This window comes from Ceratotherium simum, chromosome 33 (genome assembly GCF_057802395.1).
Source record: "Ceratotherium simum simum isolate JZ-2026a chromosome 33, ASM5780239v1, whole genome shotgun sequence".
NCBI classification, from domain to species: domain Eukaryota; kingdom Metazoa; phylum Chordata; class Mammalia; order Perissodactyla; family Rhinocerotidae; genus Ceratotherium; species Ceratotherium simum.
In genome coordinates, this window is record NC_141932.1 from 11,849,475 (window position 1) to 11,874,322 (window position 24,848).

The window sequence follows — 24,848 nt, forward strand, 5'->3', positions numbered from 1 at the left end:
GTGGGGCTGGCAGCATAGGAGGGAGCCCAGGGGCGTTGCAGGGAGGGTGAAGGGGTCCAGTGGGGGCCTCCTGGGGGTCAGGGGGTCCCAGTGAGGGGAGAAGAACCCCCCGGGCCAGGGCCTGTGACAGTGGACGTTGTCCCCCCAGAGACCACAACGCAGCAGGTAACAAAACGCCTGAACTTTAATTCTCCACCAATCCCACCCCCGAGGCCCTCGTGGGAAGCCCACTGAGGTCGGAGGTCACCAGGCCTCAGGGCCGGGGGGCCCGAAGCGTCTCAGAAGCTGCTCCTGGTCTTCCAGGTCCTTCCGCACCTTCTTGCGCATGTAGAAGATGGGGCAGTCCCGGCTGCAGGTGGGGGCAGGGGTCAGCACTGGGGTCAGGGTCAGGGCCGGCTGCCCAGCCCAGGGATGGGGCCGGGGCCTTTCCCAGGACTTTGGCCCCCGCCTTCTGCCCACCCAGCCCCCTCCCGCGGCAGGCTGTTTGCTCAGCGGGCATGGGGGGAGCCGATAACAGCGGGTGCCCGCCGAGGCGCCGGGCCACCAGCCGTATATCACCTGTCACCTGGCGTGGGAACCCGCCCCGCCCACCTGTTCCCTGGGGAAAGCCCGGCCCCGCCCTGGGGGAGGGGGCCAAGACTCAGTGTGGCCGTTTCTGGGCAGATGCTCTGTGCCCGGCCCACCCCACTCAGCAGCCCCCCACCCCCCACCTGGGAGGGGCAGGGGCCCATTTTGCAGGCCAGGACACCAGGTCAGCGAGACCCCACAGCCAGAAGTGGATGTGGGGCGGGGCGCTGGAGCCCGAGACCCCGGAGACCCTGCAGTGGGGGCTCTGGTCCGCAGGGAGCACGGAGGGCGGCCAGGCGGGGCCTGGGGCACGGGTGGGGGTCCCAGCGGCGGGCACACCTGGTACAGATGACGTCCTCGTGCAGGCTGCCCTGGCAGCGCTGGCACTGGGTCCAGAGGCGCGAGAAGCGCTCCTCCAGGGCGTTCAGGTGGGACACCTGGGGGTGGCAGGGCTGAGCGGGCGGCCCTGTCCCCCCACCCATCCCCTTGCTGCACCTCCCGGGCCCCCGACCCCTCACCTCCTTCTGATACAGCTCCGACTCCCGGGGCTGGCAGAACTTGCACACGGCTCCTGGGAGGGCGGCGGGTCAGCACGGGGAGCTGGGGCCGAGCCAGCGCCCGGCCGCCCCATCCCTGCCCCTTCCCCGCCCGCTGCCCATCCCGACTGCTGAAAGTCCCCGGAGACGAGAGAACAAGGGAGCGAGTGTGTGGGGAAAACTCCCCAGGGGAACTCCCGGGGCGGGGGGCCCAGGACCCTGTGGGGTGACTGTGGAGAGGAGCCCCCCACTCGGGGGCCACGCCGATCCGGGCCGCAGCGCTGGCTGGCAGGGTGGGTGCCGGGGACCTCGGGCGATGGCGGGGGGAGTGGAGGGCGGGGGGCCGGGGTTGGGGGTCTGGGGTCCGGGCCGGTGCTCACCCTGGTGGCTGAGGACCGTGCGGCAGCCGATGCAGCAGCTGCGGCGCTGGGCGAAGGCCAGCAGACCGCCCACCTTGCCCGTGAGTACCGTCTTGCAGCGCGTGTGGTCCCCCCCTGCAGGTGAGGGCAGGCGGTGAGCCCAGGGCCCTCCCCTGACCCCCTGGGCGCCCCCGCCCGCCCCGGGCGCCCCCGTACGCAGCAGCACGGCCTCGGCGCGGCCCTCGCCCAGGATGGGCTCGAAGATGCGCAGGAGGGGCTTGGCGAGCTGCTGCTCCAGGTAGTACTGCGTGTCGATGGGCAGGCTGTGCTCCAGCACGAAGAGCGGGTCCTGCGGGCACAGCGGCCGGGGGGGGGGGGGGTCACACGCGGGGGCCAGCGGAGCGGAGCAGGGGGCTGTGGTCAGCAGCAGGCAGCAAGGGTGCAGGGCGCCAAGGGGGAGCATGAGTCTGGGATGGGCTCAGAGGTCATGGGGGGCCTCTGTGATCCATGCTGGGGGCCACAAATGGGGGCCCTCAGGTCACCAAGGAGGGTCAGAGTTCACTGCGGGTGGAGGCGTGGGCAGCACGACAGTGGACAGGAGCTGGAGTTGGAGGCTGGAAGCCGAGATATGAGGAGGTGGGACAGAGGAAGGGGTTGTGGGGGTCAGAGGTCACTGGACTTCTGGCTAGGAAGGGGATGGTGTGAATCCAAGGGAACTAGAGGCTGGAGAGCAAGGTGCACGGAGACAGACAGACAGAAACAGATGGAGAGACAGAGTGACGCTGGGGCCCTCCTTCTGCAGGAGGGAGCGAGGGAGGGGTCAGAATAACGGGGGTCCCTCCAGAGGGTGCGGGGGGCCCGGGAGCGAAGCACCATGGAGCCGACTCCCAGGGGTGTGCGGGGGGCGGTGCTCAGGGCCCCGGGGAGCCACAGAGGCAAACACCCTCCCCGCGGGCCTGGAAAGCAGAAGTGAGAGCCGGGGAGAGCCGGGCGAGGGCAGGCAGCCCAGGTGGGCCTGACCTCGGACTTCATGTAGGCGGCCACGCCCTTGGCGGCGCCGATGATCACGTAGGGGACACGGTCGCCCAGGCTGGGCGCACTCCCGGGGTCCCGCTTCCTCATCCTGCGGAGAGGCCGGGGTGGGGGCGGGTGAGGGCAGGTGGGATGGCGGAGGCGGGCGGGGGCGTAGGAAGTGGTGGGCCCAGCTGGCAGGAGAGGGGCTATTTCTGGACGGCCCCGCCCCCTCCCCACGCCCGGCGGACCTTTCCGCCAGCTCGACGTGGGCCTGCTTGCCGGCGTAGTCGGCGGCCGCGCGGGTCAGCTCCTTGGTGATGACCAGCTGGGAGATGTCGATGCGATTGCACAGCAGGTCCGAGATGACTTCCTGGGCATGGGCCACGGCGCCGTTGGGGTCTCTGCGGGGCCGGGATGGGTGGGCGTCACCAGTGGCTGCTCTGGGCCAGGCTGGGGGACCGGGACGTGCTCCGGGGGCTGAGGCGCAGGGCGGGGAGGGGCCCTGCCCGGTCACAGGTTGCAAAGTGGCAAAGACGGGGCCTGAACTCACAGCTGTCCAAGCCCACACTCACCGCTCTACCACTGAGGAAGAGCTGCATCTGACACCTGTGTCCCCAAGGGAGAGGGGCTGGGGGCCGGGCCCCGGGTCTGGGGGAGGAGGGGGCCGGGTTCCCCGGCCTAGGTCCCCTGGTCTGGGGGAGGAGGGCTGGGCCTGGCCTCCAGGTCTGGGCAAGGGTCCCACACACCGGTCAATGAGCAGGCGCCGCAGCGAGGCGGTGACGAGGTTGGCCACCAGGGGGCAGTTGTCCCTGCGCACGGCCTCCAGGCCCTTGCAGTCCATGCGGTCATGGGCGTCCGGCCGGGAGGAGAAGAGCAGGCCGGCGTAGCGCTTCTTGCTGATGAGCAGGTAGGGGAAGTAGACCTGGGGGGACCCGTGGGCGAGACCCCTGAGACTGTGGGGGCCGGTCCCGGATCCCCCAGAAACTGAGGACAGGCAGGGATGGTCCCTGTGACACAGGTTTGGGACACTGGGGGAGAGGGACCCTAAGCCTCTGGTGCCTGAGCGGGGGAACACCCTCAGCATTCCAGGGGCCCCACACCAGGGGCCCCAAATCTAAAAGAGATTGGGATAAACCTAGTGACAGGCCCTAAAACACGCGATCCAGATGCTGAGGTGAAGCCTGGAGGGCCCCAAATCTGGGTGTGGGACCTGAGGCAGATGGGGGTACAAGGTGGCACCCCCTCAGAGAGAGGAGACTGAGGCCCAGGGGTGAGCCCCGAGGCCGGGACTTCCACAATTGGGAGGTTCCAAATCCGAAAGCAGGTGCACCCCTAGTGTGAACCGTGGGGATACAATACGGTGTGAGAGTTCCCAGACCCCAGGCTGACGCACGCGGGGAGCCCGGGCGCACTGGACGACGGTGCCCCGAGCCTGGATTCGCCCCGTCAGGTTCCCCACCGCCCAGGGCAGCGCCCACACCCAAGACCAGAGACACTCCAAGACTGACAGGGTTTTCAAAACCCAACACGGTCCTGTGCAGCAAAGCCCAAGCTTCTGGAGGTTTCCAAACTCAGGAGAATCCAGGCAGCAAAAAACCTCGAGAACAGGGCTTATGAACCTGCAGAACGGGGTACCCAGAGTACCCAGATCAGAGTGCCCCAAATGGAGACGCCGAGCAACCTCGGGGCTTCCAGATGCTGATATACAGGGGAACCCCACGTGAATGCATTCTTCAACTGTGCAGGCACCCTGAGAACCAGAGACCCCCCGAAACTGGCAAGACCCACACCTGCCCACTCCAAGCCCTGGGGGACCCCACTTACCTTCTCAAACTCGAGCCGGATGGGCGAGGGGAAGTGGCCCGACACCCAGTCCGCGGCCTCCCGCCCCAGGGCCATGGCCTCGGCCACAGAGGAGACTCCGAATCGGCACATGACTGAGTCGGTGTCGCCATACACCACCTGGGGAGGGCTGTGTGTGACCAGGAGGCACGGCGAGATGCAGGTCGGACCCCCGCAACCCCACCGGCCCCGTCCCAGGGCAGCCCTGACCTTGGCGCTTGTGCTGTAGCCGTTCTCCACCGTGTACTTGGACTCCACCAGCTGCTTCGTCTTCTCAATCATCTGGCGCCCGAACCCGGTGACGCTCTGTTGGGGAGAGTCACGCAGAGTGAGGGCCCCGGGGCCGTCTGCAGAGAACATGGGCTTGAGGTCCCACCTCTGCTGCTTCCTGGAGTGGGCTTGGGGGAGCCACTCCATTCCTTTGGACCTCAGTTTCCAAATCTGCAAAATGGAGCTAGTAAGCCGCTCCTGAATGGTCTGTTGAAAGCAGTGGGTCCCTGGCCCAGAGGAACTGACTGCAACAAATGAGCGTTGACAAGGCCAGAGCCAGAAGAGGCCATCAGCTCAGTGGTTCTCTCCAGGGAGATGCTGTGACATCTGGTGACACTGTGGGCAGCTCACCGTGGTGCAGGACCACTGACATTCCTGGCCGCCTCCCTGAAAGCCAGCAATGCCACCTCCCCATCCCTGGGCGACCAGAAATGACCCTGCACACTGTCAAATGCCCCCCAGGGTAGGGGGTTGGACCAGCCCCGTGGAGAAACCATTCCTTTCTAACAGTCTTATTTTACAAGGAAACTGAGGCTGGAGGAGTGAGGCAGGGCACACACCAAGGAGAGATGGGTGTGACGCTTCTGTCTGTTTGGATCCAATCAGAAAATCTTTGTCTTTTAACTAGAACATTTAGGCTACTTACAGTTAGTGTAATTACTGATTCTATCTGGGTTTAATCTACCACTTTACTATCTGCCCTCTGTTTTTTCTCCTCTGTTTCTTTTTCTTTTCCTTTTTTATCTTTTTCTGGAATCATTCAGTATTTTTTTTTATTCTATCCACCTGCCCCCATAAGCTTGAGAGAGAGAGATAAGGAAAGAGGCTAAGAAAGAGACGTAAGTGGGAGCCACAGGGAAGGGGCTCGGAGGGAAAAGAGAGAGAGGAGGCCAGGAAGTGGCAGCCCAAAGAGGAAGCCCTAGGGAAAGCAAAGCCACCCCCTCCCACCTGGCCTCTGCTCAGGGGTTGTGGCCTGATGGCCTAACATCCACTTCTTTCCATCAAGGAGACTGGGGAGGCCCCCAGGGACTATGAAAGGCTAACGAGAGGGGCATGGGTGGCACGCAGTAAGGGATTAGCCTTGCCCAAAGAGAGGCCTGGCTCTTGGCTGGCTCCTGCGAAGGAGCTCTAACCCTTGGCATGTCCTGCCTGACAAGAGTGTCTTTGTTCACCTGAGACCTTGGGCCACACCAGGTAATCTAGGCTAACATGATTGATGGTGGGGCCTCGGGCCACATGGAATCAGCCTGACCTCTAAAGGGGCTGGGGACTGAGTAACGAAGATCAGGCACAGGGTGCTCCATGTCTGCGTGACTGGCCCCCGATAAAAACCCAGGACACCAAGGCGTGGGTGAGCTTCCCTGGTGGGCAATACCACACGCACGCTGTCACACATCAGTGCCAGGAGAAGTAAGCGCTGTCCGCACGCTCCACTGGGAGAGACAAGAGAAGCTCGCACCTGGTCTGTCCTGGACCCTGCTCCCCGTGCACGTCCCTTGGCTGATTTCAGTCCCTATCCTTTTGTTGTATTAAATCCTAACCACCAGTATAACAGCTTTTTTGAGTTCTGAGTCCTTCTAGTAAATCGTTGGATCTGAGGGTGGTCTCACAAACTGCAGGTGGGTGTGTGTGTGCATAGGCTCCTCCCCCCAGAAGGCCCGCCCACTGGCAATTCTTCCAAGCCTTCCACCCAGAGCCACATGAGGACTGACACACCAGGGAGGGAGGGAGCTCCCCATGGCTGGAGGCAACCAAGTCTGGACCCAAATCCCAGAAGGAGCTAGACAGGAAGCCCTTTCTAAGGCCCTCTCAGGCCATCAGCTGAGGCCTCAGAGACTCAGACCCTCTGTGGTCTCGCCATGGATCCGTTTTTCTGTCCGAGCAGCAGAGCTGCCTGCAGTAAACAGGCGTAGGGGCTGCTGTGGGCGGGGAGGGAGGCAGTGGGCTTTTCTGCCCACATTCCCTCTTGCAGCAGAGCACAGACCAAGCACCCACCAAGCGTCCTCACACCTGCAGCAGGAGGGAGGACCCTCACGCCTGCTCCAGCAGTGACCGGGGACACAGCAAACCTAGCGCCAGAGCCTGACGGTGCTGCTGGGTGACCCAGCCCTCTAGCCCCCCTGAGCAGAGACTCGGCCCTGTTCTCCCATCACCAGGAGGGAGGGAACCTGCCCTCCGCTCCCCCGCCCTCATGGGGTCCAGGGAGGAGGAGGGTTGAGGTGTGGACTGTGAGAGACAGAAGACTGGATGAACAGAACTGCTACTGTGCCTCTGCCCGCCCCGCCCCCCCCGCCCTGTCTGTCTACAGAGCCCTTGGCGCCCACTTTACAGACACGTTTCCTGCTGTCACCCTCTGTCCCCACTAGGCTGGCCCTGCACCAGGGCAGGAACTCTTCTCCGTTTGGTCACCTGGACCCACAGGGCATGAGGCCCGACCCACGGAGAATGTGTAGCGTTTGTTGAACAAATGAATGAAAAGACCACTCAAGCAGCCCTTGTCCAAAAGGCCGGTGAGCTGGGGTGACCTGGCCCTTGACCTCCGATGTGTCTCCCCCACACCGCGCCCTGGTTCTCCCAGAGGGGAGCTGTCTGGCCCCGACCTGCCTACCGTGGGGATGAGCACTCACCTGTGAGATCTCCAGGCATGGCAGCTTGCCCACCTGGGCACCGGTGAAGCCATACACAGAGTTGGCGCTCACTTTTAGTGCCAGCTGCCGCCCGTCTAAGACCTGCCGCCGCAGGGGGTCTGTCTCCTTGGCCAGCTCAGCCTTGGCCCTGGGAGTAAGGGGGGCAAAGACCACTCAGGCAGCATCCCAGTCTCAGGGGGAGATGAGAAGCCTAGGCCTGGGTACTGGTCAGGGTGCCTTTCTGGAAAGGGGTGCTATGTACAGCTGTGTGTGCCGTGCACTGCACAGAGGCGCCCGGCAGAGGTGGTGAACCGGAGCTGCCTGGAGGGGGCGGCTTGTTCTAATTCACACACAGCTGCAATTACGTGTGGCCCGGCAGCCCTGGGGTGACCCACAAGGGACAGGGACTGCCAAGCAGCCTCAGCAGGTCTGAGCTCTGAGCAGGGGTGGGCAGGGGCTCAGGAGCCCACCTCTTCCGGGCGCTGAGCAGGTTCTCCAGGATCTGAGGCAGCAGCCCCTTCCGCACCGACGTCTTCACAAACTCGTCCCCCGTGGGCGTCTTGATGAACTGATCCTCGGTCAGGCTGGTCAGAGGATGGCGGAGGGTGATGCCTGGCCTCCCCATCTCCTCCTCCTCCAGCCTCCTTGGGCTCCCCCCACCTCTCACATCTTCCCTCCCCTCCCCACTACTTCTGGGGCTCCAGAGGCCAGCCCCTGGGTGGTCTCGGGGTACAGCTGCCAAAGGAGGGTGCCATACCCCAGTTTCTGGGCGGCCCCGGGGCGCAGGAGCGTGGTGTAGCACAGGTTGTGAGCCATCATGATGGACGGGTACAGCGAGGAGAAGTCCAGGGTGGCGATGGGGACGTCGTAGTACCTGGTGGTGGGGAGGGCCGGGGGCAGTCAGGGCCGGAAGCCCCCGCGCCACCCCCAGCCAGCCGCGGGGCCTCACCCTTTGAGGGGCTCAATGACGGTGGCCCCCGTGTAGTCCTCGCCGCCCTCCGTCTTCACCACGGGCATCACCAGCCCCTCGCGCATGGCCTGGGCGGGGAGAAGGCGGGGATGGAGGGTGGGCACGGGCAGGGCTCTGTGGCCGGCAGTGGTGTGGCCGGGGCCCGCCCTGGGCTCTGCCCACTGACCTGCCGCAGCAGCTGGGACACGACCTTGACCTGCTGGCCGCGGCTGAGCAGGTAGCCGAGGGGCACCCCAGTGACGCGCGCCATCTCCACGGCGTTCACCAGCACCATGAGCCGCTCGAGCAGCCGCAGCGGCAGGTAGGCGTCCTTCAGGCAGTACACGGCCAGGCGGCGGCGCGTCTGCTCGTTCCCGTTCTGGGGGCGGGCGGGACGGCGTCAGGGGGCAGGAGGGGGCCAGGGCCCAGGGGGAGGGCGAGGGTCCAGGGTGGGGAGTGAACCGAGGGGGAGGTCAGGGAGTCAAAGGGGCCAGAGGGAGGAGGGAGCAGTCTGAGGGGCTACTGTGGGTTAGAGGAGAGGGCAGGGGAGCGAAACAAAGGTCACGGTGCCAGAGGTCATGGGAGTGGGCAGGAATGTGGGGTCACATCTGCAGGGTAGGTCAGATGTTGGGGGCAGGAGGTTAAGTTGAAGGTCAGAAGAACAAAGGGGAGGTTGAAGTCCAGGGTCAGGAGGGCAGGTGGGGGACTGAGGTCAGAGGAGCAGACGACAGGGGAAGATCGAAGATTGGGGGCAGGAGGTGGAGGTCAGAGGTCAGGAGGGTGGTGGGGGGGAGGAGGCGTGGGTCAGAGGTCAGGAGGGTGGTGAGAGAAGGGGTGTGGGGGGCAGGAGGCAGAGGTCAGAGGTCAGGAGGGTGGTGAGAGCCGGAGCAGAAGGCGGAGGTGAGAGGCTGGGCGGGTGGGAGGTGGGGTCAGAGGTTGGGGGGGCAGGGATGGGGGCACCTGCAGGTCAGTGATGATGCTGTGCTGCACGTCCTCCTTCTGCTCGCCCAGGAAGTGGAAGCTCACGGCGTTCAGCGTGTAGGATCGGAGCTTGTACTCCCGCAGCAACACCTGGGCGGGCAGGGCAGGGTGGGCACAGGCCCGGGGCAGCGGCCCCCACCCAGGGCGCAGCCCCCCCAGGCCCGGCCGTACCTGCAGCATGTCCATCTGCACGCGGCCCACCATGCTCACCACCTTGCTGTCCCGCCGGCCGGTCTGCTTCGACTGGAACGACGAGTCCCGGATGTTGGAGCGGAGGCCGGACACGCGGCCCAGGAAGGGGAAATGCTGCACCTAGGGGCAGAGCGGAGGCTGCGGCGGGGAACGGCCGGCCCGACCGGGCTCCCCAGGGCCGTGCCAGAGGAGCGGAGACCAGGCCGCCCGCGACACCCCCACGATGCAGCGCTCTCCTGCCGGAGCCCCGGGCTGGGGGCCTGGTGCAGAGAGACCCTCTGGGTCAGGGTAGGCGAGGACTGGAGGGGAGACAGGAGGCCAGGGCAAGGAGAGTCGGGGGCCTGACAGCTGTGGGGTGAGTGGGCAAGGATGGTGCCCAGTGGCTGGGGCACTGCACCAGATGGGGAGCCGGAGAAGCAGACTGGGGGTGAGGCTGAGCTCAGGGAGGAGGCGGTGGGTGCATGGGGTGGGGGACCCGGCGGGAACACCAGCAGGAGGCAGTGTGAGGAGCTAGGTCCGGGGTCAGGAGAGGCATCTGCGCTGGAGACAGTGAACTGGGAGCAGAGGCCTGAGCTGGGGCGGGAGCAGCGGGGCGGGGGGTGGAGCGGAGGGGGCGGGCGGGGAGCAGTGGCTTGGGCATAAATGCCAGGCTGATGGGGGGTGGGCTTCTCCCCGGAGCTGGCGCGGCCATAAGCATGGTTTGTCTTTTCCATTATGAAATTGGCCAAACCCATAGAAAAAGAGGAAAATAACACCATACACCCCGTTATGAGTTGAACTGTGTCCCCCCAAAAGACGTTGGAGTCCTAACCCCCGCAGCCTCAGAATGTGACCTCACCGGGAAATAGGGTCTTTGCAGGTGATCAAATTAAGATGAGGCCATTAGGGGGGGCCCTGATCCAATGTGGCTGTGTCCTTAGGAAAAGGGGAAATTTGAGCGCAAAGACACGCACAGAGGAAGACGAGGTGAGGAGACAGGGAGAATGCCCTCTACCCCCCAGGAACGTCTGAGGAGCTGGGAGAGAGGCCTCGGAAGGTTCCAGCCTCCGGACTGAGACAATAGCCATCTGTGGCACCCTGTTAGGGCGGCCCTAGTGAACTCGCATACCCCCACACCCACACCCAGATTCAACAAACATCAGGCTTCTGCCACATACTTCAAGGAACCACCCGCACGCTTCGGTCTGCACCTCCCAACACGTGAGCCTTTCTGACTTAACCATACCGCCCTCCTCGCCTCTGCAAAAGCTACAGGAAACTTCTGGACTCTGAGCGAGGCAGGGACGGGGCCAGGGCTGGGTTTTGGCGGATGCCTCTGGAACCGCTGGGGGCCGTGGGCTGCAGGTACGCAGAGCAAGATGGACCACCCGGGGGGACAGAGCCACAAGGGAGAGGGTGGCGTGGGGCGTCTGAGGGCGCGTCTCCCCCACCCGCCTGCCCTACCTTGAGGGTCTGGGCCCGGGAGATGAGGTACGGAAGGTCGAAGTTCTGGATGTTGTAGCCAGTGATCACGTCGGGGTCCATGGTGCGGATGAAGGTCGACCAGGCCTGGGGGTGGGAACACACAGGGTCACCCTGGTTGTTGCCCCCGTTATGGATCCCCACAACTCCTGGAATGCTCTGGAAGCCCCCAAGAGCAGCCCTAGAGCCCTCCGCCCATAGCGGAAAGATCGGGCAGGTGCTTCTGAAGATAAGGCAGAACGCAGAGGGAAGGTGTTCACCCCTCAACGTGGAGGGGTCTGGACCCGTGGACACAGCATCTCGGCATCCAGGGGCCGTGCCCAGGATAGCTCAGAAAATGGCCTCACACTGCGGATGTGGAGGTCAGGGCTGGGGGTCCTGAGGAAAATGGGGGGACGTGGAACGAGAGCCACCTGGAGCAGCTCCTCCTCGCGCTCGTAGCTCTGCACCTTGGCGCCCAGGATGGGGGCGCAGGGCCGCAGGGTGAGCGCCAGGCGCAGGAAGGGCTCCGGCTCGCCCCAGCGCAGGCCCAGCGAGCAGATCTGGATCACGGGGTCCCGCTCCGGCTCGGGGAAGATGCCTGCGCAGGGAGGGAGGAGGGGGACACCGGGACCTGACTCCTGCCTCTCCCTCACGACACATCACGGTGGCTGCACTTCCACATTTCCCCCAGGCCATCCACTCCTCTGCGTCCCCAAGGCCCGCAGACCCGGCACAACCCACGCTGGCTCCCCGCTGCCTTCCCCTCTCGGTCTTCTCCCCTCCCTCATACAGACTGGGATGGTCTGCCCCAGGGCCTTTGCACTTGCTGTTCTCACTACCGGGAGTGTCCTCCCCACCCCACACCCCTGCCCACCCCTCTTCACAAGGCTTGTCTCCTCACCCAAGGCCTTCCCTGCCACCTGTCTGAAGCTGCCCCATCACCCTCCACCACTGCCCTCCTTCGCACTGCACGTCTTACAATAACCTGCCCACTTGTGTGTTTACTCCCTCCTCCCCGAGTGAGCTCAAGAAGGGCAAGGACTCCTGGGGCGAGACTGGGACGTCCCAGTGTCCAGAGGGAGGGAAGGAGGAGCCCCAGGCCCCAAGGACAGACCTTTGCGGCCAGCGCACTCGATGTCGAAGCTGAGCACGCGCAGGGGCGCGATCCGCTGCCACTGCCCTTCCGGCGGGTGGCTGACCACGTCCGACCACAGCACGTCTGCCTCCAGCTGACATAGCGTGGTGGCCTGCGGGGACGGGGCGTGTCAGCGGCTGCAGGATCCCGGCCCCGTGCCCCCGGCCCCTGGGGAGCCCCGCACCTTCCCCTTGGGCCTCAGGACGTATTTCTCGGCCGGGAGCTCTAGCCAGTTGCAGCCAACGATGTCCGTGTCCACCATGAACCTGGGGGGGGAGGAGGGTCAGCGGGCAGAGGCCGCCTGGGAGGAGCGGGGTGGGGGCTGGAGGAGCGAGGGGGGCCCTACCGGATCTCAAAATCGACGTTGGCCTCGTAGGGGGCAAAGCTGGGGGTGCCCAGGCCCGCCACGCGGATGCCCTGCTCCAGGAGGCGGCGGGCGGGGGCCATGAGGCGGGGCAGCGCCAGGGTGATGCGCAGAAACGGGGAGGGGCCGTGCCCTTGGTACCCGAACATGCCTGCGGACAGAGGAAGCTGGCAGCAGCCCGGAGGACCCCCGCCCGCTCGGTCCCTGCATGGGGACCCGGCACTCACTCTCCCGGGAGCACAGCTCCACGGCCAGCACGGCCGGCCCCGCGAGCTCCTTCCCGCCGCGCTGGTCCCGGCTGATGGCCGCGTTCAGCTCCCGCTGCAGGTCACCCAGGTGCTCGGGCCCGAAACCTGGGGGTGGGGGGCCGATCAGAAGCGCGGGGGGCCTCTGGGGGGCCGGGGGCGAGGAGGGGGTCTCCTGGGTCGGGGACACTCACCAGGGGGCGCCGGGGTGTAGAAGTAGGGCGCAAAGCCGTGGATGTGGCAGCAGATGGAGACGCCCTCGTCGGTGACCCCGAAGGCGCGGAGCACAGGCACGGAGCCAAGAGGTGGCAACGGCGCCCAAGGCAGGGGCTGTGCTGGGCCTGGGGGCGTCACAGGGTAAGGCAGGGGCTGCCCCCTCAGACTCCTCAAAGGTTCGCCTCCCCGGGTCCCTCCCGTGCCGGGAACGCAGCCCCGTTCCTGCAGCTCGGGGCCCTTCCGCGCTGTGCACGCCGCCTGATTTCAGCCCTGGCGTGGAGGCGAGCACCGCCTGCCCCGGTCTCCGTTTCCACCCTTGTCCCCCTAAGGTCCACTTTCCACGGCGCAGCCAGACGGAGCCCCCCGCCCTTTTCTGCAAATGCAAAGATTTTCTTTTAAAAAGTAAAATCGACTTCGTATAGTGCTACGAGCTTGAACGCACATACACATTCACGTAACCACCACCAAAATCGGGGTACTAGACGCTTCCGTCACTCCGGACAGCTCCCTCGAGCTGCCCCTTTGCAACCACGCCCCCCTCCCACCCCACCCCGGCACTGACGGTCTGTTCCCCGTCTAATTGCGTCTTTTCGAGACCGTCCCTGTGAATGGAGTTGTACAGCCCGTCACTGCTGGGTCTGCCTTGCACTCAGCACGACACCCCTGACATTCATCCTCCTCATGCGTCAACAGCTCCTTCCTTCTTATTGTGGAGAAGCACTGCGTGGTGTGGATGGACCAGTTTGCTTATCCGCTCCCCCGGTAGCAGGATATGTGGGTTGTTTCCAGTTTGGGGCGGTTATGAGAAGAGATGCTATTAACATCCGGGTACAGGTTTTTGTTTGAAGCGAGGTTGCTGTTTCTCTGGGGTAAATATCTAGGGGTGGAATTGCTGGGTCCTATGGTAAGAGTAGGTTTAACTCTTCTTTTCTTTTTCTTTCTTTCTTTTTTTTTTTTTGCTGAGGAAGATTGGCCCTGAACTAACATCTGTGCCAGTCTTCCTCTATTTTGTATGAGGGTCGCCACCACAGCATGGCCGTCAACGAGTGGTGTAGGTCCACGCCTGGGAACCAAACTCAGGCCGCCAAAGCAGAACGTGCCAAACTTAACCACTAGGCCACAGGGCCAGCCCCAAGAGTAGGTTTAACTCTTTTATCTCAATAAAGCTGGAAAAAACCCACTAGACTCCCAATGGACAAAAAGAGAGTAGCTTAAACTCGGTAAGAAATGGCCAGGCTGTTTCCCCGAGTGGCCGCGCCCTGCCGCGTCCCGCCAGCACCTGGTGGTGCCAGCATATTTCACTTCCGTCCTTCTGAGAGGGGCGTGCTGTGTCTCCCTGCAGCTGTCACGTGCATTTCCCCAGGAGCTAGGGACACAGAGCATCATCCCACGTGCTCCTCGGCCATCCTTCTCCTCCAGTGAGTTGTCTGTTCAAGTTTTGTGTCCACTTTTGAACTGGATTGTTCTCTTACTGTGGAGACCTGAGTGTTCTCTATATATGTGCGGCACGGTCCTCTGTCAGGCGTGTGGGTGGTGAATGTGTCCTCCCCGCCTGTAGCTTCTTTTCATTCTATCACAGGGAGGCCTCTAATAGGCAAGGGGGAGCGGGCCTCTGCATTGCGAGAGACTCCCCAGCGCGCTCAGAACGGAGCCCTGAAGTCCTCACGGGCAGCAGGCTCTCCCGTGCCCCCTTGCCTTCATCTCTGCCCCTCGCTCCCCCACACTGGTCTCCTCGCTGCTCCTTAAACTCACCAGACCTGCTCCTGCCCGGGACCCTCCACCCGGAACCCCTCTTTCCCAGACATCCCCTCTGCTCCTTGTCGCCTCCTCAGAGAGGCCTTCCTGGACCTTCAAGAAGCGTGGTCCAGCACGGCCCCCCCTCCTACTCCCCGCTTTGTTCTTCTATAACCCTCACGGCTACCTGCTGTCCCATTTCCCTTTTTATTTTGCCCCTCCTTCCAGAACGTGAGCCTCTGAGAGCAGGGACCTGGTCTGCCAGGAACAGGGCCTGGCTCGGTGCAGACGCTCGGCTGTTCCTGACTGACTAGATAAGTGGATGGATGGATGGACGTCACACACGTCTCTCCCCTCTGCAAGGAGTCAGTTCTTTTTACCTTCAGGCCTCAGCTGGAAGATGCTCCCCTCCTCCAGGAAGCCCTTCTGGATACCCGTGCCCCTCCCGACCCCCCACCAGACTCCTCACTGCCCCCTCTGGGCACCCCCAGGCCTGTCCCTCCCTCTCACAGCCCCGGTCACCAGGGCAGGGACTGCCTGTGTCCATCTCCTCCCACAGAGCCAGCGGGGCTGACGCGGCCAGGCCTCCCCCGCAGGAGCCCAGGGCCCCTCCACCCACCCGCCGGGCTTCTGTCCCCCAAACTCACCCACGTAATGGTCGATCTCCAACTGCTGGAAGATGAGGGGCTCCGTCTGGGGGTCTAGGGGGGGCGGGGAGGGCCGAAGCCAGCGGGGATCTATGGCCGTCTGGGAGAACTGCCCTGCATGTGGGGAGGGAAGTGGGGCTACATGAGTCGGGGTTCTCCCTCAGGATAAGTAACTGCCCTCCCAGCCCAGCCCGTGACCCCTCAGGTGGCATCCGATTTGTGAAAGGAGAGTCAGGGGAGGTGGTGGTCTGGATCAGGCAGGAAACTCGGGAGAGACTGTAGGGTCAAGGTCAGAATAGAAGCTACAGGCAGGAAGTGGTATACTGGCATGGGGTCAAAGGTCAGCCCTATGTGGGGCTGAAAGTGGGCCAGAGGTTACAGGTCAGCTCTGTGGCTGCCTCAGCTCAGAGGCAAGACGGGAGGGGGCGCGGGGGGCTCCCGCTCCAGGCCTCACCGTCCGCAGCCCCGTCCAGGGCCGACAGTAGCTCCTCCTCCTCCTGTTCCTGCAGCCGGTGCTCTGCCTCCAGCTCCTCCATCAGCGCCAGATCCTCCTCGAACTGGGACGGCCCAGACGCCTCATCCTCATCCCAGAGGCCCCCCCGGGCCCGCTTCGGGGGCACCCCGGGCCCCGGGCCTGACCGCCGCTTGCCATCCATCCTGCCAGGCAATTCGGGGCGGGGTGAGGGTTCCCGCCTTCTCCGTGGCCTCCCGTGCACCCACCATGACTGTGAGCCTTTTGATTCTCTGGAGCGCCTGAAGGGTAACACGGCTCTCCACCCGCAGGCTCACGGGGTGCTGGAACGCTCCAGACGCCCAGTGATCATCAGCTGATGTAACTCCAGCCCACCTCCCAGCTCAGCCTAACCCTCTGCTCACACGCTCAGGCCCTCCACGTCCTCTGTCCCTGGGTACTTGCCCCTTGCAGACCCCTCGTCACCTGCTCTCCTCGCCCTCTCCCCTCTCTGCCCATCACATCACATCATCGTTCCTTAGCACTTCCCTTTCTTTCCCATAAACCTCTGTCCTCAAGGCCCTCGCCCGCCCGTCACCACATCTGCCCGGGGCCTTCACTTGACAAACAGCTGGGCAGCGCCCCCTTCAGGCCAGTCACTGTGTTGGGGGCCAGGGAGTGGCCTGAAAGACGGATCTGATCAGGTCCCTTCCCAGCTCAAAACACTGCACTCAAAAACAAAACAAGCACAAGAGCCCTCCCTTTTTATTCTGAAATAATTTCACACTCATAGAACTCCTGTGTAGCCTTCACCCAGAGTCCCCGAGTGTCAATATGGGGCCACATCTGCTTCCCACTCCCTCTCCCCACCCCCATATACAATGTGCACAATTCAGATTACCATCTATTTTCCTATTTAAGGACATTCTCTTAAATAAGCATGGTGCAATGATCAAATCCAGGACATTTAACACTGACTCAATAATAATACAAAATAAAGAGTCCTTTTTCCAATTTCTCCAATAATCCCCAAAGTGCCCTTGAGAGCAGCCCCCGCCCTCAATCCACGATCCAAAGTAGGAAACACAACAGCAAACCAAATAGAGACTGCTGTTTAGATGTGTTTACATGTATTCTGTCTCGTATTTTTTTTTTTTTGGTGAAGAAGATCATCTGTTGCCAATCCTCCTCTTTTTGCTGAGGAAGATTGGCCCTGGGCTAACATCCGCGCCCATCTTCCTCCACTTTATATGGGACGCCGCCACAGCATGGCTTGATGAGCAGTGCATAGGTCCACGCCTGGGATCTGAACCTGCAAACCCCAGACTGCCAAAGGGGAGCACATGCACTTAACCACTATGCCACCAGGCCGGCCCCTATCTGAGGGGTATATTTTGACAGGATATATTGATATAAAAGTACGTGTCCTCTAGTAGATTAGACAAAAGACTGTATTTAGGTTAAGCCTATTCAAGTTGGTAACTTTCTATGGCTCAGAAAGAGAATATTCTAAGGAAATGCACACTTAAGTATTTAGGGGTAAATGGCCATGATTTATGCAAGCTGTTCGGAAAAGTTGTTTTACAGTGTGCATATGTACATAGAGAGGAGAAAAAGAAAGCATGTGTGTGTGCAAATCACAAAGTAAATAAGGAAAACTGTGAAAACAGGTGAATCTGGGTGAAGGGTATACAGGTGTTCTTGGTATTATTCTTTCAACCTTCCCATGTTTGAAATTATTAAAAAAGAAAATGAATTGTTAGAAAAGCACACATCTCTCAGTGTCCAGGCTGAGACAGAGGGGATTATGGGAGCCTAGAGCAGACCCCAGACCCAGCTGGTGGGGAGGGGAGGGGAGTGGATAGGTCAGCTGCCCAGGTTCAAGGGAACACCTCTGGATCCCACAACTATGCCCCCAGATCCAGTCTCCCCCCTTCATCCTTTTCAAAACCGACCCCTTGCCTTGGGGCTGCCACAGGCTGCCCAGCTCGAGACTACGTTTCACAGTGTGCACTGCTGGGGTGGTCACGTGACCGAGTTCTCTCTCACGGAACGGGAACGACTTCAAGGCGTGCAACATCGGGGACAGCCTTAGAAGGAAGCTTGCCCTCCAGCACCTTCCCCCTTCCCGATGGCTGGAGCATGGATGTGGTGGTGGTGAACCAACCGTGACCACAGGGAAAAGGATAACATTCCAGAGAATGCAGAGCTACAAGATGGAAGGAACCCGGGCCCCTCAACAACCTTTTGGAGGTTTATGTGGAGAAATGAACTACCTACCTTTGGAGGGCTATGTGGAGAAATAAACTTGTATCTTGCCTGAGCCACTGGGCTTTGGGGTCTCTCTGTTACAGTGGCTTAGCTTAGACCTTAAATACAGCACAGAAAAATTCTGAACTGATTGGGGGTGTGTTATTGCAAACGTGTGGAGGTGGGATACAGTGGAATACCTCTCAGCATTAAAAAAGAGGCAGCTACTGATATACATACACACAGGATGGACGAATCTCCAAAACACACCAAACACAAGCCAGACACCCTGGGGGGATGGGGAGTGACTGCTAATGAGCATGGGGTTTCCTTTTTGGGGCATGAAAATGTTCTAGAGGGGCCTTCCCGGGGGCGTAGCAGTTGGGTTCACGTGGTCTGCTTCGGCGGCCCGGGGTTCAAAGGTTTGGATCCCAGGCGCAGACTTACACACCACTCATCAAGCCATCCTGTGGCGGCGTCCCATATACAAAACAGAGGAAGACAGGCACAGATGTTAGCTGGGGGACAATCTTCCTCAAGCAAAAAGAGGAGGACTGGGAACAGATGTTAGCTCAGGGCCAATCTTCTTCACCAAAAAAAAACAAAAAAAAAAAGAAAGAAAATATTCTGGAACTAGATGGAGGTGGTGACTGCACAACACTCTAAGTATGGTAAATGCCACTGCACCGTACACTTTAAAATGGTTAATTTCATCTCAATTAAAAAAAGAGTATATATTGTAGGATGCCGTTTACACAAAGTTCTAGAATAGACTAAACTAATCTATGATGCTAGAAATCAGGCTAGTGGCTGCTTGCGGGGTGGGAGAGATTGACCGGGAAGGGGCACAAGGGAATTTTCTGAAGTGATGGAAATGTACTGTATATCCAGCTGTCCACCTGAGACCTGCACATTTCACTATATGTAAATTACACCTCAATTAGAAACATAAAAGTGGGGAGGCTGCAATTCCACATCTAGGGGTTCATGCTACAGATATACTATCACATAATGAAAAAGTACATTTACAAGGTTATTTCCGGCAGCACTGTTTGCAATCACAAAAGACTGGAAACCACCTAAATGTCCTCCCCTGGGGGACTGTTTAAATCAATTACATTAATTCCGTTCCATGGAATACTATGCAGCTGTATAAAGGAATGAGGAAGCTCTCTATGCACTGATACGGAGGGCTCTCAAAGACCCATTGTTAGGTAGAGAAGGCAAGGTGCAGAATGGTGTACTTAGTACTATCTTTTGTATGAAAAAAAAAAAAAAAGATGTCAAGGAAAATGTTTACCCTGATTCTAGTCACTAGGAAACAATCAAACCAAAGTAAAGAGTGGTCTGTAAAAATACCAGTCTGGAATCTTCAAAAATGTCGTATGTCATGAGAGGGGGAAAAAAACAGCCAGGAAACTGTTTTAGATTAAAGGAAAGACTACAGAGTGCTGACAACTAAATGCAAAGTGTGATCCCAGATTAGATCTGGGATTAAAAAACTGAAAATAGCTAAGATAGTACCAGGACAACAGGAATAAAGACTGTCTATGAGATAACAGGGCTGCCTCTTGTTAAATGGCCTGATTATGATAATTATACTGTAGCTACGTAGGCGGACATCCCTGTTCTTAAGAGATACCTGGGGCTGGCCTGGTGGCGTAGTGGTTAAGTTTGCACGCTCTGCTTTGGCGGCCCGGGGTTCGCAGGTTCGGATCCCAGGCGAGGACCTACATACCGCTTGTCAAGCCGTGCTGTGGCAGCGTCCCATATAAAGTAGAAGAAGATGGGCACGGATGTCAGCCCAGGGCCAGTCTTCCTCAGCAAAAAAAAGGAGATACCTGCTGGGGTTTTTTGAGGCAAAGTATCATGATGATCACAACTTGCAAACAGCTCAGCCAAAAAAGAACCCAATGTGGGTATGCGTGTGTATGCTAACAACCAGTGAATCTGGGCAAGGGCACAGATTATCCTTGTCTTGCAACTTCTCTGCAGGCTTGAAACTTTTCAAAATAAAAAGTTGGGGGGAAGTACGTAAAAGAAAAACATTTTCACCAGGTGGGCGGGAGAATATGTATAAATATATTTGCTTTTAATGCATAATTCTGGAAAGATAAGCAATAAACTGGTAACACTGGTTTCGTGGGTGAGGGTGGGGGTGGGGAGACAGTTTTACTGAGATATAATCATCACCCCAACAAGAAACCGCACACCCTTTAGCTGTCATCCCCTATTCAGCCCATCCTCCTCCAGCCCAAAGCAACTGCTAACCTACTTTGTCTCAGCAAATAATTTGCCTATGCTGGGCATTTCCTATAAATGGGATCTTAGAACCTATGTCCTTTAGTGTCAGACTTGCTTCACTGAGGATTATGTTTTCGAGGCCCGCCCATGTTCTAGCGTGGATGGGTCCTTCATTTCCCTTTATGCCCGAATATCTCCCCACTGTCTGGTTCCATCACAGCGTGCTCACCCTCTCATCCGCTGGGGAACATGAGGATTATTTGCACCTTCTGGCTATTACGAACGGTGCAATGACTGTGTGTGCACAACGTTTGTGTCTTTTGACCTTCTGTGCCTTTTGAATGTGAGCCGTGGACACACGTGGCTTATCTCACAGGAAGGAAAGAGCTGGGAGGCCTTCGCTCCAGCCGTGCAAGGGGCCAGAGACACAGAGTTACGATGTCGGGGGACAGACCTGGGTGGGGCAGAGGAAGCTAAGGGGCTTACAGGGGCCCAGAGGAGTGGCCGGACCTGGCCTGGCAGAGGGAGGCGGAAGGAAGGGGGCCAACTGGCTGCCCTGGGTCAGCGGGCTGTGGCCAGGGTGGTGCAGTGGGAGGGAAGGTGTCACCAGGAGCAAAGTCTAGGCTCCGGTTCTAGTTCCCTCTCCCAGGCCCCGTCCACAGCGCACAGTCAGGCAAGGCAGCGTGAGAAGGAAGGAGGCCCCTGGGTGTCCCCCCTCCGCTGCCCTGGCACAGGACAGGAGCTTGGCAGATGCTGTGCGCTCTCCTTTCTTGACGCTTCAGTAGCAAATACTGACCAGTAGCTGCAGCAATGACAACGTTGAGTGCCCGCCTGCGTCAGACGCCGGTCTCTCTGTGACGCTCACTCTCTCCACGTTCTTGTCCCATCTCACCCGACTCTCGGCTTTAAATGCCATCTCTGTGCTCATCACTCCTGCCTTTGTGTCTCGGGCCCAGCCCCTCCCCCAGGCTCCAGACTGACAGATCAGCTGCCCACCGTGGGGGTGTCTCTTTAGGCATCTCAGACATAAGCCGGGTTCCTGATCTCCCCCCAAACCTGCTCCTTGTACCCCGTGGGCTCCCTCAATTCAGTAAACAGCAGCTCCCATCCCCACCTTCTCTCTTCCCCTCAGCCCACACGCTCGCTCCATCTGCAAATCCCGGCGCCTCTGCCTCCCCACAGCCTGACCCTCTGCTTCTCAGCCCCTGCGAGGCTCCCAGCCAGGTCCCTCTGGCTCTAAGACTGTTCGCGGCTGTATTCTGTGCATTGCTGTTTGCCTGTCTCCCCCTGCTGGAATATGAGCTCCGTGCGGGCGGGGATGAGTCTGTCTCACTCACTGAAGGATCGCGGGAGTCTATGCCAGAGCCTGGCACATAGAGGGCTCAAGAAATGAATGAACAGCCTCCGCAGCCCCCCGGGTCTCCCTCATTCCACCCTGCCCCCCTCAGTGTATTCTCCACATGCTAGCCAGAGGGACCCTGTACAAATATGTCAGATCATCCCATCCCTCCTCTGCTCAGAGTCCACCCCTGGGTTCCATCTCATGCAGAGTTAAAGCAAAGTCCTCACCGTGGTCCACAAGACCCTGCACAATCACCACCGCCCCCTTTCAGACACCACCTCCCTTCCCCTCCCCCTTGCTCACTCGGCTCCAGCCACTTGCCTCCTCTCTGTTCCTTAATCACTCCAGGCTTGGTCCTGCCTCAGGACCTTTGCACAGGCTGTTCTCCCTACTCTGCCAAAAGCTCTTCCTCGGACGTCCCCATGGCTTCCCCACTCCACTCTGTTGAGTCTTTGCTCCACTGTCACCTTCTCAGTGAGGCCTGTTTAAAAGTGTGGCCCGCTGCCCCCTCTGACACTCGCCGACCCCTTTCCCGGCTCTCTTTTCCTGGATGGCACTCATCGCTGTCCAGTGCACTGGATCAGGTCTCAGTGTTCTCAGCGTGGTCCCCAGCCCTGCAGCTTGAGCTTCAGGTGGGAACTTGCTGGAATGCTGTCAGGCCCCAGCCCAGACCGGTTGCAACAGGCCTTCTGCGGGTGGGGCCCAGCAGTCTGTGTGGGAACAAGCCCTCCAGGGCTTCCAAGGCCACTCAGGCCTGAGAACTGCTGCTCATGTATCTCGTTTACCATCCATCCCCACAGCCAGAACGGGAGCTCCGTGAGAGCAGCGACTTTGTCTTCTGTTTCCTGCTGTATCTCACGTACTGAGAAGAGTGCCCAGGACAGAGTACGCGCTCAGTGAATATTTTCTGAATGAAGAATGAAGGAAGGAACTCACGGAAACTTCTGAGGTACTGCTATTCCCTGCCAATACGATGACCAGACCGGAGGCCCAGAGAGGTGAAGCTACCTGCCCAAGGTGGCACAGCTAGCTCAGAGGGGCAGAGCCAGGGTTCAAACCCAGCAGGCTGGCTCCAGAGCCCCGTTAACCAGCACTCAGACTGCTGGCCTCCAGGGGCACCAGGCGAGACATGGGGGGAAGTGCCCTCTGCCCAGCGGGGGAGACACAGTGAAGATGGATTCGTCTGCTTGCTCCCCCACCCCAGAGGGAATGATTAAATAATTACCAACGTAATTCTGCATCCTCGCCCCTAGAAAACGTCACACTTTTCATGCTTTGGCCTTGTCCCTCCTGTCGGCCTCCCTGACTCCCGCTGCCCTTGTCACAGACTAGCGACCATCTGGGCCTGTGTCTGACCCCCTCACCAGGCAGAGACCCCTTGAGGGCAGGGCAGGGTCTGACACTTCTCCAGGACCCCAGCATGGCCCAGCACAGAGCCTGGCCTCCGGAAGTGCCTCCTGGATGAAATCCTCCTTCTTCTTGGCCACCTAACTTTCCTGCATCCTCAGAGACTCAGACCCAGGTCAGCTCCTCCAGGCAGATCAGCTGCCCCTCGGGGCCGCCACAGCACCCCCACAGCACCTTGTACTACTTCCCTTATTGCACGTGGGCACCACGAGCCGGGGCTGCTTCAGGCTGGGAGCTCCTCAAAAACAGGGGTCAGGGTCTCGCTCAAGCCGGGGTCCCCAGCATCACTTGTGGAACGCAGGCCACTTCAAGCTGTGTCACTTTAGACTCCTCTCGAGTGTCACCAACTCCTTGAAGTCTTCCCTGAGTCTCCAGCTTCTCTCGGCTCCCAAAGACTAGTGTTGCCTCGGTATAGCTTGGAGTACTCTGCACTGAGATCTCCTGTCCTTCCCCCAACCAAACTGAATTATCATTGGCTCCCCCGTGCCCAGCAAAGGGCCTGCCACAAGAGTAGCTGACCAAAGGACTAAAGAGAAGGAAAAGCATTGCAGGAGGAGGGAATGGCATGGCAAAGGCCCAGAGTGGGGAAGGAACCGCTCTAAGGGACAGGAAAGGCCTGGGTGGTGAAATGCAGAAGAAGGAGAGACAAGGTAACAACAGGTTCCTGGAGTGGGCGGGGCTCTGAAGCTGAGACAGTGACATTCCCCCTGCCCACTCATTCCATCGAGGCTCTGCCCCCAGTGGCACTCCCAAACCTGCTCTCCTTCAGCCCTCTCCTTCCAGCCTGTTGCTCAAACCACAAACCCCAGTCATCCTGGGCTCCTCTGCCCTACATCCCTGCTGGCTCAAACCCCAAAGTCAACCTGAGCCTGACAGATTCTCCCCACCTGCACTGCAGGCTGAGCCACCCACTACCCCCTCTCGCCTCCTCATTGGTCTCCCTCCTTCCACTCTTGCTTCTGCTACAATCCCATTTTCACTCGGCAGCCAGTGACTTTTTCAAAATGCAGCTCATGTTGCTCTGATGCTCAAAACCTCCCATGGCTCCCTATGGAACCTAGAATAAAAGCCAAACCCCACACCGAGGTTTACAAGGCCCTACAGGATCTGGTTCCCCACCACGTCCTCAATCTCACCTGTTCCCTCGGCTCCCGCTACAAACACGCCAAGCTCCTTCCTACCTCAGGGCCTTTGCACCTGATGCTCCCTCTGCCGGGATCTTTCTTTACAGGGCTGACTTCTCTCTCAAATGTCACTTCCCCAGAGAGGCGATTCTCGATCCCTCCAGCCAAAGAAGCAGGCTACTCTGTATTGCTTCGCTTCGGATAACGTATCACAGCCTGAAAGCACTGCTTTATCGTTATCACTTATTACTCGTCTACTGTCTGTCTTCCCCTGCGGCAGGGGCCTTCTCTGTCTTGTCCGGGCTGTAGCCCCTGCTTCTAGAACAGCGGCTGCCACAGAGCACTCAGTATTTGGTGAATCGAGGATGACACCACGCCCCCATGTGCACCATTCAGTCCCCCAATGCCTCCGGGATCCCGTCGCCCCAAAGATCCTCCGAGGGGCGTCCCCCCTCGCCCCCGGGGCCGGGCGCCCAGCGCACGCGCCCCCTGCGCGCCCCCGCGCACGCGCCCGGGAGACCGCTGGCCCCTGCCCCTCTTCCGCGCGCCCCCGAGCCACGGGATCCCGCCGCCGCCACGCCCCAGGCGACCCTCACAACCCTCGCTCCGGCCGAGTGCCCGGCTCCTGAAGCCCCCTCCCCTGCCAGGCCACGTCCCCTGCCATTCCCCTTCTCCCTCTACTCACCTGCTTCAAACACCGTTTCCCGCCACAGCCGACGCCGCCGTGACCTCTGACTCCGGCGCGCGCAGGCCCAGAGCCGCCGCGCGCCAGCCGGGCCACGCCCCTCCAGCCCAAGTAGGGCGAGGCCACGCCCCCAATATTTCCCTGGGCCACGCCCCCCACCTCGGGATAGGGCCTCCTCCCCTCGCGACAAATTCTCGCCAAACAACGCCCCCTTCTGACGTGTG

The 24,848-nt window shown here is 60.2% G+C and overlaps 1 protein-coding gene across 1 annotated transcript; it reads right to left on the reverse strand.

The window, feature by feature from the left end:
- Positions 1-166: 166 nt before the first annotated feature.
- POLD1 (DNA polymerase delta 1, catalytic subunit) lies at positions 167-24,714 on the reverse strand. Its single transcript, XM_087421311.1, has 27 exons — positions 24,625-24,714; positions 15,576-15,778; positions 15,122-15,235; positions 12,719-12,865; positions 12,507-12,632; positions 12,262-12,430; positions 12,100-12,181; positions 11,895-12,027; positions 11,212-11,378; positions 10,781-10,885; positions 9,317-9,457; positions 9,125-9,235; positions 8,352-8,543; positions 8,165-8,253; positions 7,973-8,089; positions 7,686-7,799; positions 7,216-7,363; positions 4,529-4,624; positions 4,301-4,438; positions 3,223-3,398; positions 2,725-2,877; positions 2,483-2,585; positions 1,679-1,811; positions 1,484-1,597; positions 1,086-1,138; positions 907-1,004; positions 167-349 (listed from the first exon to the last, which is right to left on the reverse strand). Exons 2-27 carry the CDS (start codon positions 15,775-15,777, stop codon positions 244-246), a joined length of 3,327 nt encoding a protein of 1,108 aa, XP_087277437.1. The 5' UTR covers position 15,778; positions 24,625-24,714; the 3' UTR covers positions 167-243.
- Positions 24,715-24,848: the final 134 nt, after the last annotated feature.

Excerpts from the sequence above, each read along its gene's own strand:
- POLD1 (XM_087421311.1), bottom strand. The coding sequence starts at position 15,777 with ATGGATGGCAAGCGGCGGTCAGGCCCGGGGCCCGGGGTGCCCCCGAAG. Across the intron at positions 12,182-12,261 it reads AACGTCGATTTTGAGATCCG|GTTCATGGTGGACACGGACA; the intron begins GTAGGGCCCCCC and ends CTCCCCCCCCAG. Across the intron at positions 11,379-11,894 it reads CGAGTGCGCTGGCCGCAAAG|GCATCTTCCCCGAGCCGGAG; the intron begins GTCTGTCCTTGG and ends CTCCCTGCGCAG.